Raw genomic sequence first — 19852 nt, forward strand, 5'->3', positions numbered from 1 at the left:
GACGCATCGCATATTGGTCTCAGCGCAGTGTTAATGCAGGATGGTAGGGTGATTGCCTACGCTTCCAGATAGTTAAAGGTGCATGAGAAGAATTATCTTGTATATGACCTGGAGTTAGTAGCTATTGTTCATGCCTTAAAATTTTGGCGGCATTATTTGTACGGTGTCCATTGTGAGATCTACACCGATCACCGGAGTCTACAACATCTGTTTAAACAGAATGATCTTAATTTGTGGCAGCGGAGATGGTTGGAGTTGCTTAAGGATTTTGACATCACCATTCTCTATCATCCTGGAAAGGCCAATGTGGTAGCCGATGCCTTGAGTCGTAAGGCGGAGAGTTTGGGTAGCTTAGCATACTTAACAGTAGCAGAGAGGCCTTTAGCCTTGGATGTTCAGGCCTTGGCCAACCAATTTGTTAGACTGGATGTTTTCGAGCCGAGTCGAGTTTTGGCTTGCGTGGTTTCTCAGTCTTCTCTTTATGATCGTATCAGGGAACGTCAGTATGATGACCCTCATCTGCTTGTCCTTAACGATACAGTTCAGCAAGGTGATGCTAAGGAAGTAACTATTAGAGATGACGATGTATTACGGATGCAGGGCATGCTATTTATGCCTAATGTGGATGGTTTGCATGAGTTGATTCTCCAGGAGGCTCACAGTTCGCGGTACTCCATTCATCCGGGTGCTACAAATATGTATCAGGACTTGAGACAACACTATTGGTTGAGGCGGATGAAGAAAGACATAGTGGGGTATGTATCTCAGTGTCTAAATTGTCAACAGGTGAAATATGAGCAGCAACGACCGGGTGGATTACTTCAGAAGTTAGAGATTCCATAATGGAAATGGGAGCGGATCACTATGGATATCATTGTTGGGCTCCCACAGACTCAGCAGAAGTTTGATGCAGTTTGGGTGATTGTGGATAGGCTGACCAAATCAGCTCATTTCATTCATGTGATTACTACTTACTCTTCATAGCAGCTGGCTCAGGTATATATTCGCGAGATTGTCAGACTTCACGGTGTACCAGTATCTATCATCTCTGACCGAGGTACACAGTTTACCTGACGATTTTGGAGGGTAGTTTAGCGTGAGTTGGGTACTCGGGTAGAGTTGAGTACAACATTTCACCCTTAGACGGACGGGCAGTCCAAACGCACTATTCAGATACTGGAGGATATGCTTCGTGCGTGTGTGATAGATTTTGGGGGTGCTTGGGATCAATTCTTACCACTTGCGGAGTTTGCTTACAACAACAGTTACCAGTCAAGCATTCAGATGGCCCCGTATAAGGCTTTGTATGGTAGGCGGTGCTGGTCTCCAGTGGGTTGGTTCGAACCGGGCGAGGCTAGACTATTGGGTACAGACTTGGTTCAGGATGCCTTGAAAAAGGTTAAGTTGATTCAGGACCGACTTCGTACAACCTAATCTAGACAAAAGAGTTATGCGGATCGGAAGGTTCGTGATGTTGCATTCATGGTTAGTGAGCGGGTATTGCTCCGGGTTTCGCCTATGAAGGGTGTGATGAGGTTCGGGAAGAAGGCAAAGTTGAGCCCTAGGTATATTGGGCCTTTTGAGATTCTTGAAAGAGTTGGAGATGTGGCTTACAGACTTGCGCTACTACCTAGTCTCTCTGCAGTTCATCCGGTATTCCATGTTTTTATGCTTCGGAAATATCACGTCGATCTATCTCATGTGTTAGACTTCAGTTCGGTTCAGTTGGACAAGGATCTATCTTATGTTGAGGAACCAGTGGCTATTTTAGATAGGCAGGTTCGAAAGCTGAGGTCAAAGAACATTGCTTCCGTGAAGGTTCAGTTGAGGGGTCATCCGGTCGAGGAGGCGACTTGGGAGACCGAGCTTGATATACGCAGCCGTTATCCACACTTATTCACCAGCTCAGGTACTTTTTCTAACTCCGTTCGAGTACGAATGTTTGTTTTAGAGGTGGAGAATGTGATAACCTAAAATGTCATATTTAAATTTAATAATTAATTCTATATTCTAAGAGCTCAAAAAGTACTATTTATCATTCCTCGACTTGCGTGCTCAGTCCGTAAATTTTTCTGGAAAGTGTTTTATGTGAAAAATGGATTAAAATATGAATTAGAGCTTTAAAACTCAACTGAGTTAACTTTGGTCAACATTTTGAGCAAACGGACTAGGATCAGTGTTTTGACAGTTCCGGTAGGTCCGTATCGTGAATTGGAACTTTGGCGTATGCCCAGAATCAAATTCCGAGGTCCCTAGCCCGAGATATAAAAATTTGATGAAAAATTAAAAGTTTAAGTTCAAATAGTGATCGGATGTCGAACTATGTGCAAACGAACCCGGAATAGAATTTTGATGATTCCAACAGCTCCGTATGGTGATTTTGGACTTAGGAGTGTGATCGAATTTTTATTTGGAAGTCCGTAGTGGAATTAGGCTTGAAATGCCGAAAGTTGAATTTTTGGGAAGTTTGATCGAGGGGTTGACTTTTTGATATCGGGGTCAAAATCTGATTCTGAAAATTTGAGTACCTCCGTTATGTCATTTATGACTTGTGCGCAAAATTCGAGGTAAATCGGACGTGATTTGATAGGTTTCCGGAGTCATTTGTAGAAATTAGAAATTTTAAAGTTCATTAGGCTTTAATCTATGTGTGATTCGCGTTTTAGTATTGTTGGATGTGATTTGAAGGCTCGACTAAGTTCGTATGATATTTTAGGACTTGTTGGTATTTTCGGACGGGGTCCCGAGTACCCCGAGTGCGATCTGGATCGAAATCGGATCAATTTTTGGACTTAGGCAAATTCTGAAATTTGCAGCTTCTGGTGTCATCGCACCTGTGGAAGGACTGACCGCAGGTGCGGACTCGTACAAGCGAGCTGTGGCTCGCAGAAGTGGACAAAAGGCTGCCAAGTTGGAGCCGCAGATGCGGCTCATGTTGCGCAGAAGCGAGAGGAAGGGTGCAGGTGCGGGCGGGTACGCAGGTGCGATGGAATTTTCCGCACCTGTGAAGGCGCAGATGCGGTCCAAAGCTCGCAGAAGCGAAGGCAGCTGGGCTGAGCAATTTTCACAGATGCAGTATTTCAGTGCCCGCAGGTGCGAGAATTTTGTCCGTAGATGCGAAAGCACTGACCAGATTACCAAAACATAGGGGTTCCGATATTTTTGTCATTTGGACATTTTTAACACGGTTTTGGGCGATTTTTCAGAGAGAATTCACGGGGAAACTTGCGCTAAGTCCCATGTGATCATTGTTAGTCAATTATATTGGATTATTATTGAATATTTCGAATAGATTACATATTTTTGAGGTGAAATTAGAGGATTTGGGCTTAGGGATTTCAAAATGAGAATTTGAGATTTGGAGGTCAAGTTGATGTTAGATTTTTGTAAAAATGGTATGGTTGGACTCGTAGTTGAATAGGCGTTCATATTTCGTAACTTTCATCAGATTCCGAGACGTGGGCCCCACGGGCCATTTTTGAGTTAATTTTGGATTTTATTGAAAAATATAGTATTTTCTTATGGAATTGATTCTATAATTTTTGTTGACTGTATCGAATTAATTATGACTAGATACGAGTCGATCGGAATGGGAAAAATCGAGGAAAAAGCATACTACTTGGTTAAATTGGAGCAAGTCGAGGTAAGTGACTTATCCAACCTTGTGTGGGGGAAATTTCCCCTAGAATTGATATTAATGTGAGTAATGAAATGTGTTGAAAGTAGTGTACACGAGGTAACGAATGTGCACACGGGCTAAATGTGAAAGATTATATTTTTAAATTGTGTAGATCATTGTTGCGCATTTATTAAATTATTTTATCTTGTTATATTCTTTATCATTGATCTAAGATATATACCTTAAATTTGTTTGACATTTTCCTGCTAATTGTTATACCTGTTTAGTTGAAACTTGGTTTCTTTTATTCTGTGCATTATTTGAAGGGTGATTTTCTTTAAATTAAACATTATTAATATGAAATATTTGATATTTTTAAATCTGATATTGAAGCAACGTATTAAAGATTTTGAAATATTATTTTCCTTAATTATTTATTCTTGAATAATTTGTAAGATTTTTGTACTCGTTGTGATGGAGCCATGAGCTCTTTATTATGGACAAATATTATTGATGATTTATTTTGGCATGAGCCGTGAGCAATTTATTGTGGAAAAATATTATTGTTGAATTATTTCGGCAAGTTACATTATTTGAGCACTTGAGGTGCAAATTGTGATATATTGTGATATTGACACGCATGCGGTGGTATAAGGTCTGGGTATTGAAACACATGCAGTGAGATAAAGGTGGCTTGATACGCGTGGCTAGTAGGGGGAACTACTAGAAGTCATGCGGTGTGATAATAATGGCTAAAACGCGGGATGCTACTTCGGAAAAAAAATATTTTCTTTAAAATAAATTGTGAAGGCTCCCGCGATGAGATAAGAAAATGAGATATTGTGAATTTATTTATGATTTGGGACTACGAGGCGGTACCTCAGTAGTGCCCTTGTTGATATTGATTTATGGCCATAGTTGCCTTCGATTAATTGTTGTGATTTTCATAAAGTTGAAAGGAATTCTGTTTTGATTCCACGAGATATTATTTGCAATTATTTGGTGTCATTAAATGTGACATACTATTTGATTCATTTCCATAGTCATTTTATCTTATTAAATTATTTAAATATTTTTTCATGTCATTATCTATTCTCCAGTAGGGCCTGACCTGACCTCGTCACTACTCTACCGAGGTTAGGCTTGGCACTTACTGGGTACCGCTGTGATGCACTCATACTACGCTTCTGCACATATTTTTATGCAGATCCAGGTACATCTTACCAGTCTAAACGTTAGTGAGTTACCTACGCACGGAGACTTCGAGGTATATCTGCCAGAGTACGCAGACTCGAGAGTCCCCTTCTATCATTTTATGTTGCTTCCTTATTTTTTCTTTAGATCTTAATACATAGAAACATTGAGAATAAATTTTTAGAAGTTTGTGACTTATTTCTACAAGGTTTTGGGAGTTGTAATTATTTGAATTGTAGTTTAATTATTTAAGATATTTATGATTATTCCGCATTGTTAGGCTTACCTAGTCTTAGAGACTAGGTGCCATCACGACCTCCTACGGAGGGAATTTGGGGTCGTGACATCCGCATATCACGTGAGTTGACCGTGCGGATCCAGGTATTGATATGATGGCACGTGAGTTATCCGTGCTTAGCGCTTGGGCTTTGGGAGCCCCTCCGGAGTCTATACACACCCCCAGTGAGCGCAGAGTGTTGAGTGTTGAGTGTTGAGTGCTGAGTGTGAGTGATGAGTGATGGAGTGACACTGCTGTGAGGTTGTATTTATTTGTATTGTTGCTGCATTTATCTGTTAAACTTCTTTGTGGCATTTATTGAGTTATGGAATTTACTTGTTTATTTCTGTTTATTTTTAAATTGTGAAAATAAATAATTGGACTGTTTTACTTAGCTCGTCACTACTGCTCAGTTCCTTAGTTATTTCTGTTACTACTGAGTCGGTTATACTCATACTACACATTGTACTTTATGTGCAGATCCAGGTGAGTTAGAGCGCGGCGATCGTTGAGTTCATGTCGACTATCTGTGGAGATTGCAAGGTAGCTGCTAGCGTCCGCAGGACCTTGTTACTCCTTTTGTCATTTCTTCTTTTGGACAGTTAGACATCTTATATATCTTAGTTCATAGTTTTAGATGCTCATGACTTAGTGACACCCCAATATTTGGGGCTCGTTTCCGTATTTTTCTATATTATATTTAGAGTTGATTTAGTTTATGAAAAAATTAAATGTTAAAATATTTTATTAAATTCTTATAATAGGTTTAGTAGTAATATTTTGGGAAGTAGGCTTGCCTAGTAACACGATAGGCGCCATCACGACCATGGTTAGATTTTGGGTCGTGACAATTTAGCTTGCAATGCGAGCATGTAATTTTCTCATACTTTTATTGCATCCTTTAATGTTTTTGTACAATAGTATAGTCGCAGATAGTTGTACCAATATTCTTGAACAATCATATACTCTGTTGGTATGCATGTATACCATATTGGTATCATATGGTACTAGAAGTCTTTTTTGCTACTTATATTTTTATTATATTTTTCAATATTTTATTATTATTTCTATTCTAACTAGTATATATGGAGATTTGGTGGCCGTAGATTATGTTTTCTTGCTCCATAACTGGTTGTGTTACTGCTAATGGTAGAGCGTGTACTGTTATTTGTAGGGAGGGAGATCAAGGTTTGCATGGCAATCAAGTTGAATTAGAAAAGGAACAAGAAATAAAAAAAATAAATAAAAAGAAAAAAAAATAAAGAAGGGGTTAAATTTGAGTGTGAAATAAGTTATGATAAAAATAACAATAATACGATTTGAGCAAAAATAAATGAATAAAGGAGAAAAGGGAAAAAATAAGAAGAAAACGAGAAAAAAGAAAAACAGAAAAGAAAGAAAAAAAAGAAAAAAGAAAAGAGGCATATAAATAAAAAAGAATTGGAGAAAAAGAGAAAATTTCTCACAAAAACTACTATGGGTAGGAAATGTAATTAGTTTGATGGTAGAAAAACAAATGGGAAGGTAAGAATAAATAGTTTTGTTTTTGTGAGTAACTGTGACAATCACCCTTATTAAAATTACTTAGCTTTCTTATTGTCAAGTTGTATGCAAAGTTGCTACATAAAACAAATATTCCTACATAGTGGCCCTCGCACGGCTCCATCAGTGAATTACAAAACTTTTCTTTTATACATTCCCTTTTGTTGCAAGATTTATGTCTTAGAAAGATAGGACAACGAATTGATTTTTTTTTCTTTCAGATACAATAAGTGAACATGCATGATCAAACGTGTTGGTGGAAACAAGTGAATGGGGTGATAAGCAAAAATTTCGATGAAATTGTAATTCAAGGGCTTGTGGATTTATGCTTTGAAAATTTACGCGTGCTTTTATTACAAAGTTTTGTTTTCAAAGACAAAGTGCTTCCATGAAAGTTTAACGGGGATTTGCAGTCGTACCCTATATTTGTGCCACCTTTTAACATGTATCATATTTTTTAAAATTATTGATTTGGTAGTCATCTCACAAAAAATCTGTAATAACATGACAATTACACCCTTGACAAAAGATATAAAACGATCTCCTCCTCTCCTCTCCTCTCAGCAACTTTATAAAAAAATCAGAAACTTGTCCAGATTCATCTTCAGAATCACACTTGCATGCATGCTAAAGTTATTTATCCTGTAATCTACAGTTTTGTCATGAATTTTATCCGAAACTTCAGTGTAAACATGCTGAAATTATTTAATTCATTTGCTAAAATTTCAGACTAAACATGCTGAAGTTATTTAGTCCATTTGCTAAAATTTCAGACTAAACATGCTGAAGTTATTTAGTTCATTTGCTAAAACTTCATACTAAACATGCTTAAGTTATTTAGTTCATTTGTTAAAATTTCAGACTAAACATACTTAAGTTATTTAGTTCATTTGCTAAAATTTCAGACTAAACATGCTTAAGTTATTTCGTTCATTTGCTAAAATTTCACACTAAACATGTTTAAATTTTTTATTTCATTTGCTAAAATTTCAGACTAAACATGTTTAAGTTTTTTAGTTCATTCGCTAAAATTTCAGACTAAACATGCTTAAATTTTTGTCTTGTAGTATGTAATTTTCTAATGAGTTTTTACTAATGCATGCTGAAATTATTTAGTTCATTTGCTAAAATTTCAGACAAAACATGGTGAAGTTATTTAGTTCATTTGCTAAAATTTCAGACTAAACATGCTAAATTTTTTTAGTTTATTTGCTAAAACTTCAGACTAAACATGCTTAAGTTTTTGTCTTGCAGTATGTAATTTTCTAAAGAGTTTTTGCTAATGCATGCTGAAGTTATTTAGTTCATTTGCTAAAATTTCATACCAAAACACGCTGAAGTTTTGTAACGCAGTCTACAGTTTTGTCCTGAGTTTTATCTGAAACCTCAGTCTAAACAAGTTGAAGTTTTTTAGTTTATTTGCTAAAACCTCATCCTAAACATGCTTAAGTTTTTATACTGCAGTTTGTCAATAGTCTTTTATTAAAGAAGGGCAAAATCGTCTTTTTAAATTACTTTTAACAAAAAAAAAAAAGGGTACGGATGCAAACAAAAAATAAAACGGTTATAAGTTAAAAATGAGCAACCAAATAGGGCGCCCCATGCAATTTTTACAAGTTTAATGACTCCTATGATTTACCATTTAGCGCATCCCAGACATTATTGATTTTGGGTTACGTTATTGTTCATTAGTGTACCACATTATTGGCTTCTATGCTGTCAAAAGTGTCACATTGCTAAGTTTCTTTTAGAAATTAACATAAATAGACGCTCACCCAACTATTTAAACTAAAAATAACTGATGAATATGTAACATATGTATAATTAAAAAGAACAATTCGGTAAACAAAGTATCCCGTGTTCCCATAAAATCTGGGATAGATCGGATTCTATTGGATGTGATATAAATAATCTACTCTAATACAAATATTAGTGGTTGTTGTCACGGCTCGAACCCGACTATTTGGGTAAAGATTCCAAAAGGTTTTGTCCTTTGGGTCGAGCAAAGAGTTTGGGTCACCCAACTGGTTGACCATTGATGAGGGGCAGTTAAAGTCAACCAACCATTATTTTCATTAAAGAAATTAAAGCAATAAAATATAAATGAAAGAATATGCTAGTGCTGAATGCATAACATACAGTCATAAACATACAAAATAAGGAGGAATTACTGGGTTTTCTTTTCAGTTATTTTTCCTTCTTTAATGGTTTTATAATCTCAACCTTTAATTAGTATTTTTTTAATTTGTTACAGGGAAAAGCTTGAAGCCAAAATCAGGAACCCTAAAAACAGAAAAAACAATCAGGAGTTATCCCTGTTTTCATTTGACATAGAATCACTGTTAAGTTTGTCATGAATATAATCTATTGCTCATTTTTATGTTTTTCTGTTCCAATTTTTATTTAAATGAAAGGAAAAACGTTTAAATTTATTTATGTACCATCTAAATTGAACATTTTTGTTCTTTTTGTTAAACTTGTAGTCTAATATTGCCGATGGCGTAAGAAAATCTCACGTTTGTATTGACACTTGATGGATTCAACCTTAGAGTGATTTGAGGTTATAGTGTAAGGATGGGAAATTTAGACAAATGAAGTTAACTATATTACATCAGAGTGCAATACTACTATTATTTACCCATAAAATGGTACAATTGAATTTATACGTGATTTATAGACAAGTAAATCGATTTGATCATAAAATGATAAATAAATTAGACAAAAATGTAAGACTTAGCCTTGAAGTTGAGATAAAACAACAGGAATTGTGATTCCGGGAGTAGGACTTCCGGAGGCAATAATAACAATATAAATGAGCAAGAAGGTAAAATTGTATTGAGTTTTGCACAGTGTAGTATATGCTTGTCAAAATATTCGTGTCCTTACAACGATGATAGAGCTCACTATTTATAGCTGCACTAAAGGTGGCACAATAGTTAAAAGAAAACAGTTATCAACTCATATTATCCATTTAAAAATGAGTCGGATAATGAATTTTTTAAAAACGGGTCGAATATGGATAAGAACCATATTATCCGCTTAGAAAATGGATAACCAAATGAATAACCCATGGATAACTAATGAGTTTATCTTTTACATTTGTAAAGCCTCAAATTGGGGTTCTTCAAGTTTGGGAGACTAGGAATTTTACCAAAAGTGATTATATTTAAGAAGTCATGGATAGTATGAATATCCATATTATCCGCCGGATAAACCGTTTTTTATCCGTATCAAATATGGGTCGGGTCGGATAATTTATCCGTTTTTGAATTACCCGTTTTTGACCCGCTCATATCCGATCCGACCCGTCCGTTTGCCACCCCTAAGCTGCACCTAGGGAACAAGGTCCTAGGATCAAGCCCATCTTAAATGACAATTATGAGGGCCATTGAAGAATGTGTAACGGTAGGTAATGAATGTCATATTCTCTGTAACGGATCATGCACTTAATGCTATAGAATATTCTTCATTGAATGATACCAGGTGACAGACATTTATTTTGCCTTTAATAATATCGTTATCTCTGGTAGCAAACAAGATCGTTGCCTTCAGATCCAACTGTCTTCTGTCTTCGGCTCCACGTATCGCTTTCTTATGCTATCATTAAATATGAACATATTTTACCCTATACAAAAAACCTTCTCATTAATTAAATTGGGATGATATGTTAGATTTGCTTTATAAACTTTTAATTATTTTTTTCTCTAGATATTTATTTACAAAAAAATAATAAGCAATTACTTTTTTTTTTTATATTTTAATATATGTATCGTAGTTGGTTTTAAACATGTTACTATAAGATTTATGTGACTATAAATCATTTAATTAGGAGTAAATGAACAAATTAAAATTAAAATTTTTGGTTAAAACATTAAATTATTTTTAAAAATAAAAGATGAAATATTCCTTTTGCAAACGGATTAATAGTGCCGAAGTAAAATGAAATTGAGAAAATATTATAGTTGTGGAGAAAATATTAGTTTGAGGAAGAGTGTTATGGAATGAGATGCTGTTTGGTCATATGATGGATTCTCGAAACCGGCTATTCTTCAGCTTTTTTTGCGCAAAGTGTGGCGCGCATCTCCGCTTTCTTTCTTTCTTCTCAATATTCCAATTTTTTCTTTTTCCTTGCCTATTAGGAGTTAGGACTCTCGTATTTAATGGCTTTTATCACTGACCAAAACTGAAAAAATTTCAACACAAATCAAAATCAAACCATGGCTCAAAAATCCTAAAAAAACTGATCCAACAATCCACCTATCGCTGTTTCACCACTAACGCCTCGCCACGAGCAGTCACGGCGTTGGTCCACTGGTAACCGATTCAGTGGAACAAGTGATGCAGGCACCCGTTTACTTCGAGCGGTACGAAGTACGCGGTGATATGAAGTGTATTCCGGAGGAAGTAATTGATTCGATTAAGAAGAATAAGGTTTGTTTAAAGGAGGGTTAAAAACACCGGTCGCTGAATGTGCAAATGAGGAAAGAGCTTGATCTGTACGCTTCTATTGTGCATTGTTTCACTTTCCCAGGGTTGCCTACGCGGCATGAGGATGTGGATATTGTTGTGATTAGGGAGAATACCGAGGGAGAGTATGCTGGCCTTGAGCATGAGGTTGTTCCTGGTGTCGTTGAGAGCCTTAAGGTACTGCACTTTTTCGTTTTGAGAATTTTTCATTTTAGTATGTTATGCGAGCCCGTTAGATTCATAATCTTTGCTTACCTCTGCCTATGTGAGAAGATGTAAAAAAATTGATGAGGTGCGAATGGATATTGAGGATTCATAGTTTGGATTGAGGCATAGTTCTTGTTGTTGTATCCAATTTTACTGTGTCTAAAAAAGGGATCATGCGCTACTTTTAGTAGAACTGCACATATAGGTGGCTCTTATGTGCATTTACTCTGATGCCTTGTTTTGAATGTGCAGTTATCCTTGAGATTTAGATCGTAATCATGTTTTGGCCCATTATTGTATGCATAAGGCCCCATGTAGGACCGCATGGCAGCAGCGTAATTCCGTCAAGGGTGTTCAAACTTAAACAAGTTAATAATTTCTTTTTTGTCGATGAATGGTGTACTAAATTTTTTAGATCAAACTACGTAACATTTAGCTAAGCAATAAATAAAAAATAAACCACACATGGTTGTCTCCATTTAATTTTGGCAAATAAAATGGGCATAACTTTGAGAACCGGTGAACAACACTTTAAACACCCTGAACCGTTGGGCTGCCTCATTCAACCGTGTTAAGGATGTTCAAGATCTAATATATAATCATATAAAGTAGTACTCCCTCTGTTTTAATTTATGTGAACCTATTTCTTCTTTAGTTCGTGCCAAAAAGAATGACTCCTTTCCTTATTTGGCAACAATTTACCTTTATACAATGATTTATAGCCACACAAAATATATGTGCCTCATTTTACACCACATGTTCAAAAGTCTTCTCTCTTTTCTTAAACTCCGTGCCCAGTCAAATGGGTTCGCATAAATTGAAACGGAGGGAGTATTAACTTATATACGCAGTATAATTTTTTGGCAAGGATATGCGCTTGACCACCCTTGGCATAGGGTGGCTGCACCACTACCGCAGGGTGCACACTAATGCACTCATTCCTTAGTAGGTTAGTATGGAAGGCCCCATTTTGGGAAACACGGTGCACATTTTTTTGGGAAATACTCTTTGTGCTCCATCCTCGTGCTGGAGAGTGCATTTTGCCTGAAGCTTTGCTGCTTCTTCATTTTATATATCCTTGACATTATTATCATATTAATATCCTTGATAGGTGATGTAATCTTGAGTGAAGTGTATACATTATCAGCTGCAGTTGAACCTGTTTGATTGTGGTTTGTGCATGAGGAAGAATTACACTGTTAGTGCTTATCTTTACCTGGTCACGTCAAAAGGGTAGAGAAATGGGCCAGCTAAGCGAGATGCACGTGATTTTTTCTTCATATGAATTTTCATTTTGTAACTTGACCAATTTATGCCTATATGGTTTAAATGTTACTCTTATATGCCTGCTTGTTGATCCTTCTAAAAAAGTAGTTGTTCTTTTTTCTTTATCAATGTTCCTTTGTGGTTCCTCATATTATATCGACTCCTCTGTAAAATTCTCCTGTCCCATGACTTGCTTTAACCCTATACTTTCATGTTTTCCCTTTTCCAGGTGATAACAAAATATTGTTCTGAGCGTATAGCAAAATTTGCATTTGAGTATGCTGATGTAAACAAAAGAAAGAAGGTTACAGCTGTGCACAAAGTCAACATTATGAAACTTGCAGATGGTCTATTCCTAGAATCATGTAGAGAAGTTGCAGCTAAATATCCAGAAATACAGTACGAGGAGATTATTGTGGATAACTGCTGCATGCAACTTGTCTCAAGGCCAGAACAATTTGATGTCATGATACGGGGATATGCTTCCGTGGCTTTTCTCTTTACTACCGTCCTTAAAATTCTAGCTTCTCTTACATCTGATATCTAATGGTGTCATTCAAATTTATCAAAAAGAAATCTAATGGTGAATGTCATCCATTAGTTTAGTCCTTGAGGAGAGGATTGGCTTGCTGAGAGCTTGTCCTGTCTGCTGTTTGTGTGCAGTTGGATAATTTGCTTGACTTTTGAAGTTAGAAACTTGCTTGAAGCTGATATGAGACTAGTACATATGGTATTTGGCTATGGACTAATAAGCAAATAATATTGGAAGTTAGGAATGTTCACTAGGTTGCTTGCATAGTCAAAGGGCCTAGTTTTGGCACTCTGTCTCTAGCATCTATTTTGACCTCTTAATTTTGTGTTCTTACTGGTAACTGTCGAGACCAGTGATGTGATGAAATAACAGAGTCCAAGTGACAAGGTCTGCAAAAATATTGAAGTCTTTTCCCTTCTCCTTCATTTACAATTGAGTTACCAGGATAATCTTGCACCTGGGATTTCCCTTGAGTGGCCTCTTTGATTTTCTTGTAAAATAATACGATATCAGTAAGCTTGGTTGGTGAGAAGAAATGCTTGCTTCATTCAGTGCAACTTACGGAGAAGGGGATGCAAGTCGTCTATTTCTGCATTTTAGAATCACTGGTCAGCTGTGGGACATGTTTCTCACTCTGCTGTACTCAAGTGGGCTATGCCTAGAACTGTTTTGATATTTCTACAGTTAGGGGACTGGGAGGTACTCGGACAAGATTATGGAATGCTATCCCAGCAGCTATTTGGTGGACTATCTGGAGAGAGAGGAATGCCAGAATATACTTAGGCTTAAATTCAAATATATACTTTTTCTATCTTTTTGGGATAAGCTGGCAAATATAAACGTTATTCAGGATGTTGAGGTCATGTTTGACTTTTTAAACTCCTTACATACTCTGTTACAAGTTACAACTAACAGAAGCTTGATTGGTCGCAATGTCCAGGCTTCCAGCATATGCTTGTTGCTGGTTATACACCTATAAAAGCTTGCCTTATCAAAATATAGGATATCAGTGAGAGAGCATGGATAGAAAAAATTAAGATTAGCAAAGGTAGGTATTACCCTCCCGGCTTTTTTCACTGTGGTTTTTAGGTTAAGAGTCATCAGCTTTCCTGCATCGATCCAGAAGCAATCATTTGGTGTGTATTTAGCTGCCCGATTCTAACTTGTCTCCTAATTTTGACATAGCTGATAAGCTTTTTGCTGAACTTCAACCATTGCAAGGTGACACCCAACCTCTACGGAAACCTAATTGCAAATACAGCTGCTGGTTTAGCTGGTGGAACAGGAGTCATGCCAGGAGGTAAATCCTTCAGACATTTTGAATGATTACATCTCTGTATTATGCTAAGCTGTTGATTCTTGCTAGCATTAGCAGCCCTTTTTTTTTTGTCTATAAATGACAGGTTGATCTTAAGATTTCACTAAGTTAAGACACCCTTAACTTGGTGGCTAATCTGTAAGTCACAATTTATCAAATATAATTCCGGTGATCTAACCTGTTAACTTCCCAGCAACCAAAACAACTAGCTTCTTTGTAGATGGATTTTCTTGGTAACTTAAGTCTAGCTATACTGCAGAAAATTGATCCACAAATGTTCTAAATGAATAGAAAACTCATATTTTATTGGCAGACAGAAGTAGTAAATTACAGTAACAGAAGATTGAGCTGTTTCGAGGTACTAAAAGGAAAAGGAATAAGCAGGATGACAGTTTAGGGAAATCACATCATCTGTTGGACTTGCAGTACAACCGGATTGGCATCAGAAGGTCAGGGAAATCGGTCATGGAAATATTTGAAGATTGAGATTACAACTATAGCTACCACTTATTCAGTATGTTCTTATTCAAGCTGTGCAAGGCAAAAGGAGCTCAAACATAATCATACCAGAGATAGTGGACTCAGGCTGGGAAGACATAACCTAAATACAGAAGATTCATCAGAAAAAGGGTAGCAGGTTAACACAACCTTATGCACATTAGGTTAGAAGAGAGGTTGCTGCTCTTAGTAGCTGGCTAGAAATGAGAGCTAAAGTCATATGAAATTAGTGGAGGAGGGTCATTGAATTTCAATAGAAGAAAATTCAGTAGCTAAGGATTAAATCATCTTAATAAATGTTTAATTTGAAAATTCGGAGCTTACATACAGAGGTGCCTCATGTTCTGGAGGTGTAGAGATGGGCTCATAAGATGAATTGACACATTTTTCCTCTGCCGATTACCTGTGAAGGCTATTACAGAGAGTCAAGGTGGGTGAATGGTATTTCGAAGGTCAGAAGCTCTTCCTTGACTAGTGGTCTCTGATCGCACTTTCATCAGCCTAATCCTAAACCAAGTCACTGGCGGGCTTCCATTGCACTTGTGATGAATATCCTGTCTGAATAGACGGAGACATTTGTGGTGGTTATTTGGAACTTAACAAGGTTTCAAGGAACAAGAGAAACCTCCGATAGGCTAGAGTTTTTGTTAGGGCTTCGGACAAGAAAATTCCGGGGACACTGCATTTGAGGCAAGCAATTGGATATACTTGGTGTCAATTTGGTCTAAGATGATGAATTGGGTGCAGAACATAAGGCGTCAGAGAGGTCACTCTAAAATGCATTTTCTACAAATAGAGATGGCCAGCTGGAATACTTGCCCTTAAAACTACAAAGAGCTAAGCAACTTCATCAAAAAACTATAAAGAGCCAAGCAACTTGTGGACAAGTGGGGAATTCGAACTGAGATTAACTCAGCCAGATCGGAAGCTTTTGCTTACTGATGGGAAGCGGGGGAACACTAACAACCGAAGTTGTTGTAAGTGGGCTGACTCTGCCACAAGAAAAAAAATTTCCATTAAAAATGGAAAGCAGGCAGGTGCTGAAATCAAGGCCAATTTGTAAGGCATCAACCACGGACGGATAAGTCGTCTCAGCCTCTCAGCACAAAAATGAATTAAAATTCTAGGCCCTGATCCATGTGGCGAGGACAAACTTTTTGGCTTTCGTATAGGTGAATCATATGTTGAACCAATGGAGGTGTAGATAGAGGTCTAGTTAGAAGCATGATATTCGTTAGAGATTTTTCTCGAGCCATTGAAGATAGTGAAGTTCGGGGATAAAGAATGCAGACCAAAGTCATAACGATTAGCTCAAGCTAAGGAATAGAGCTAGGTGACAAAAATTAATTGCCTCTGGCTGACAAATTAGGAAAGGAAGTCACACAGTCAACGGCATACTAGAGAGCCAAGGATTAGAGGAGATGGCTACAACAACTGTGCAACTAATTGATGAACCAGGGTCAATGCTGGTGTCGTTACATTTACTCCTCCCTTATTACAGAGATGATAGAAAAGAAAAGTGCATGCAGGCGACGAGGGGAAAAGAAATTGGAGTGTAGCTGGGTGAAAAAGAATGTGCTCAAGCTGACCAAACAGGTAAAGGTGCATTTTGCAAGGTTTGAAGAAGATGTTCTAGCTCTATTCAGCTTGAGCATATTCTTTTGTGGAGATTGCAATGTTCTCGAGTTGGCTTTAGAAAAGTTGAATGCTTCTCTGTCATCAAAATCTATGAATTTTTATAAAGTTCCATAAGAGATGGACCTGTGGATCCACCACTATTGGAAGGCATATTTACTTGGTGTAAGGAAGGAGAAAGACCTGCTGCTTTCGGAATAGATATTTCTATTCTCTATGGGATAGCGAATTTTTTAAAAAGCTTTTTTTTTTAAAAATAAAATAAAAATAAAGCAGCACGCTCTACCTAAAGCCTTGTCACGTCACAAGCCAATGTTGTTGGAATGTGGGGATTGACACAGCAATGTGTATGTGTAAAATTCAGACAGTTCCCCATCCATTCTTCCAATGGGTACAGCCACTAATCCAACTCTTGTCTACTGCGCTATGCATCATCCTGAGTAGGTATATTGGTGAGGGCCAAGCAGGTATCTCCGTGCTGCCTAACTTCATCCACCCCAGGTTGCACTAGCTCCAAGGGAATGATACTGCTGCTCAATTACATTTCATGTTGGCCTTTTCTTTTCCTTTTATATTTTGGATGCATTTATAGATCGTTATGTTCTTTCAAACTTCACCGTTGGTTTGCTCAGCTAGCATGTCTAACATAAATGTAGTTGGTCAATTACTTTGTGGGTTTCGATATCTCTTGAGATTAAATCTTTCTGTTAGCCTTGTTAAGTACTAACTTCTAAGTGAGGCTAGTGTGGATAAACAATCTTTATGCTTGACCCTCCTCTACATCTCTTTGTCCCCCCCCCCCCCCCCCCCATGACTGTTCAGTATAACGATATCCATCCAAATATGAGGTATTTACTGGTTGGTTGTTGAATCACTTCCACGCCCACTTCCCTCGGCTCAGTGCTGAACTTACACTCCAGGTATTCCGTCTTCGTCCTGCTCAGCTTGGGTCGGTTATTCAGAGGGGAGGGGAGATCGATGAGGATGTCACACACCGTATTGGGGTAGGGTGAATGAAGTGGAGGTTAGCATCTGGAGTCCTGTGTGATAAGAGAGTGCCACCGATACTCAAAGGTAAGTTTTACAAAGCGGTGGTTAGACCGGCAATGATGTATGGGGTTGAGTGTTGGCCTGTTAAGAACTCACATATCCAGAAGATGAAGTAGCAGAAATGAGTATGTTGAGGTGGATGTGCGGACACACTAGGATGGATAAGATCAGGAATGAAGATATTCGGGAGAAGGTGGACGTGGTTCCCATTGATGACAAGATGCGGGAAGTGAGGCTCAGATGGTTCTGACACGTACAAAGGAGAAGCCCAGATGCTCCTGTAAGGAGGTGTGAGCGGCTGACTTTGGAGGGCACGAGAAGAGGTAGAGTACGACCTAAGAAGTATTGGGGAGAGGTGATCAGGCAGGACATGGCGAGAGCTTCAGATTTCCGAAGACATGACTCTTGATAGGAAGGTGTGGAGGTCGAGTATTAGGGTTGTAGGTTAGGAGGTAGTTGAGTCTACCTTACTTCGTACCTTTGTGAGGCTAGTATGGTAGGGTTTTTGCCGATGTCAGCTAGTGGCAATGTTGTGTCTTGCTACTCTTTTGTTTTCCATAGTGTCGCGTCTATGTACTTTCTATTAAGTTTGCTTTGCAAGTTCTCATTTTCATGATGTTATTTTTCCTATGGTTTCTATTGGTGATACCGATATTGTCTCCTTTCGTTTTCTTGAGCCGAGGGTCTTTCGGAAACAACCTCTTTTCTCCCTCGGGGTAGGGGTAAGGTCTGCGTACACACTGCCCTCCCCACACTCCACTAGTGGGATTTCACTGGGTCGTTATTGTTGTATTGTTGTTGAATTGGTTAGTGCCCTTTTGCTTATTATGTGACAGTTCCGACTGATTGCTAGTACTTAACAAAATGCACTAGAAGCCTCTTTATGAGTGCCTACTTCTCCTGTGACTTTAACAAATGCTCATTAGTACTTGTTCTAACTTCTTTGTTGGAAGAAAGATTTAAGTGCCTTGTGCTTGTCTATTCTACAGATCATTTATAGCATCTCTCAGGGAACAATTAGAATATTATCAGGATTTCTTCCTCAAGCATTAGGCTGCTTATGAGATTTAATGTATGGCTGTGATTTTCTAAGGTAATGTTGGGACTGATCAAGCAGTATTTGAGCAAGGTGCTTCAGCTGGGAATGTTGGCAATGAAAAGATTTTGAAGCTTAAGAAAGCAAATCCAGTGGCGCTTCTTTTGTCGTCAGCAATGATGCTTAGACATCGTGAATTTCCATCATTTGCTGATTGTTTAGAAACAGCTGTAAAACGTGTAATAGCAGAGGGAAAAGTCAGGACAAAGGACCTTGGAGGAGATTGCACTACCCAAGAAGTTGTTGATGCAATTATAGCTGCTCTAGACTAATCAGCACTATACTCAGGAAATAGTTAAGAAATTTTGTTCACTGACCAGAGATCTACTTGGCCTATTTTTCGAGCAGCTGCAGTTTTGTTAGAATCTGCTTTCTATAATTTTGCTGCTACAATTTTTATTAGTACTATCATTGGTTAATAATTCAAATTTGATGCATGATTGCTGGTGCATAAAAAACTTGTAAAGGATCACTTCTTGATCTGTCCATATTATTTAAAGGAATTTTGCTTCGTGGTGATATTTTGTTCCATTTTGGTACATACTTTATTTGATCTTTCTTATTTTTATTCTTCTTTCTCCGTGGTTAGTGGAAAGCATGTCTTCTTGTTCTTCTTCATCACTCACTTATTGTTTTATTTTTATTTTATTCAGCCATGTGTAGTGGACCTCCTTTTTTATTTCTTGCTCTCGTTCTCACTTCATTCCTTTACCTTTTTTATGAAGAAACAAGAAATATTTGAACTTTTTTTTTTGCTCTGTCAACTCTAATCTGATCTTCACATTGCCAATATATGTCATAGTTCTGAAAGGTTCCAGATGTTACTCTTCAATCTTACTTATACTACCAATTCGGTTCAAATTAAACACATAAATACTCAGAGGCCTCGCCACTCGTGTCAGGTTTCAATGAATCTTCAATCTGAGTCATTGCGATCAATGCTTGAATGTTAAGCAAACTATATATGTTCCATTGACACCCATAAGTTTGCAGCAAATGTTTTTAGAGGAAGAACTTCTATCATTGATGGACCTTCTGTGAAGTATACTTGGGAAGAGGCACATGCACATAGGATTTGTGGGATTTTACTGGGTTGTTGTTGTTGTTGTTGTTGTATGTGGTAAGTTTCTTCTAACCATTTACGTTAGAAC

At 37.5% G+C, this 19852-nt stretch overlaps 1 protein-coding gene across 5 annotated transcripts; it reads left to right on the plus strand.

Moving 5' to 3' along the window:
• Positions 1 to 10626: 10626 nt before the first annotated feature.
• Positions 10627 to 19223, plus strand: LOC104087001 (isocitrate dehydrogenase [NAD] regulatory subunit 3, mitochondrial-like). Of its 5 annotated transcripts, none has more exons than XM_070177960.1 (4): positions 10627 to 11276; positions 12802 to 14240; positions 14326 to 14404; positions 18699 to 19223. In XM_070177960.1, the coding sequence occupies exons 3-4, from the start codon at positions 14395 to 14397 to the stop codon at positions 18971 to 18973; spliced, it is 285 nt and encodes a 94-aa protein (XP_070034061.1). In that variant the 5' UTR covers positions 10627 to 11276; positions 12802 to 14240; positions 14326 to 14394; the 3' UTR covers positions 18974 to 19223. The 5 variants fall into 5 exon arrangements, with proteins under 5 accessions (XP_070034061.1, XP_070034062.1, XP_070034060.1 ...); XM_070177961.1 differs by having other exon boundaries at positions 12802 to 14152; XM_070177959.1 differs by having other exon boundaries at positions 10628 to 11276; positions 12802 to 14152; positions 14290 to 14404.
• The last annotated feature ends 629 nt before the right edge of the window (positions 19224 to 19852 follow it).

Source organism: Nicotiana tomentosiformis, chromosome 6 (genome assembly GCF_000390325.3).
Source record: "Nicotiana tomentosiformis chromosome 6, ASM39032v3, whole genome shotgun sequence".
NCBI classification, from domain to species: domain Eukaryota; kingdom Viridiplantae; phylum Streptophyta; class Magnoliopsida; order Solanales; family Solanaceae; genus Nicotiana; species Nicotiana tomentosiformis.

Bases quoted from the DNA above. Each gene is read 5' to 3' on its own strand.
- LOC104087001 (XM_070177957.1), top strand. From the start codon at position 11,109: ATGAGGAAAGAGCTTGATCTGTACGCTTCTATTGTGCATTGTTTCACT. The intron at 11,277-12,801 runs GTACTGCACTTT...TCCCTTTTCCAG, and splicing joins GTGTCGTTGAGAGCCTTAAG to GTGATAACAAAATATTGTTC.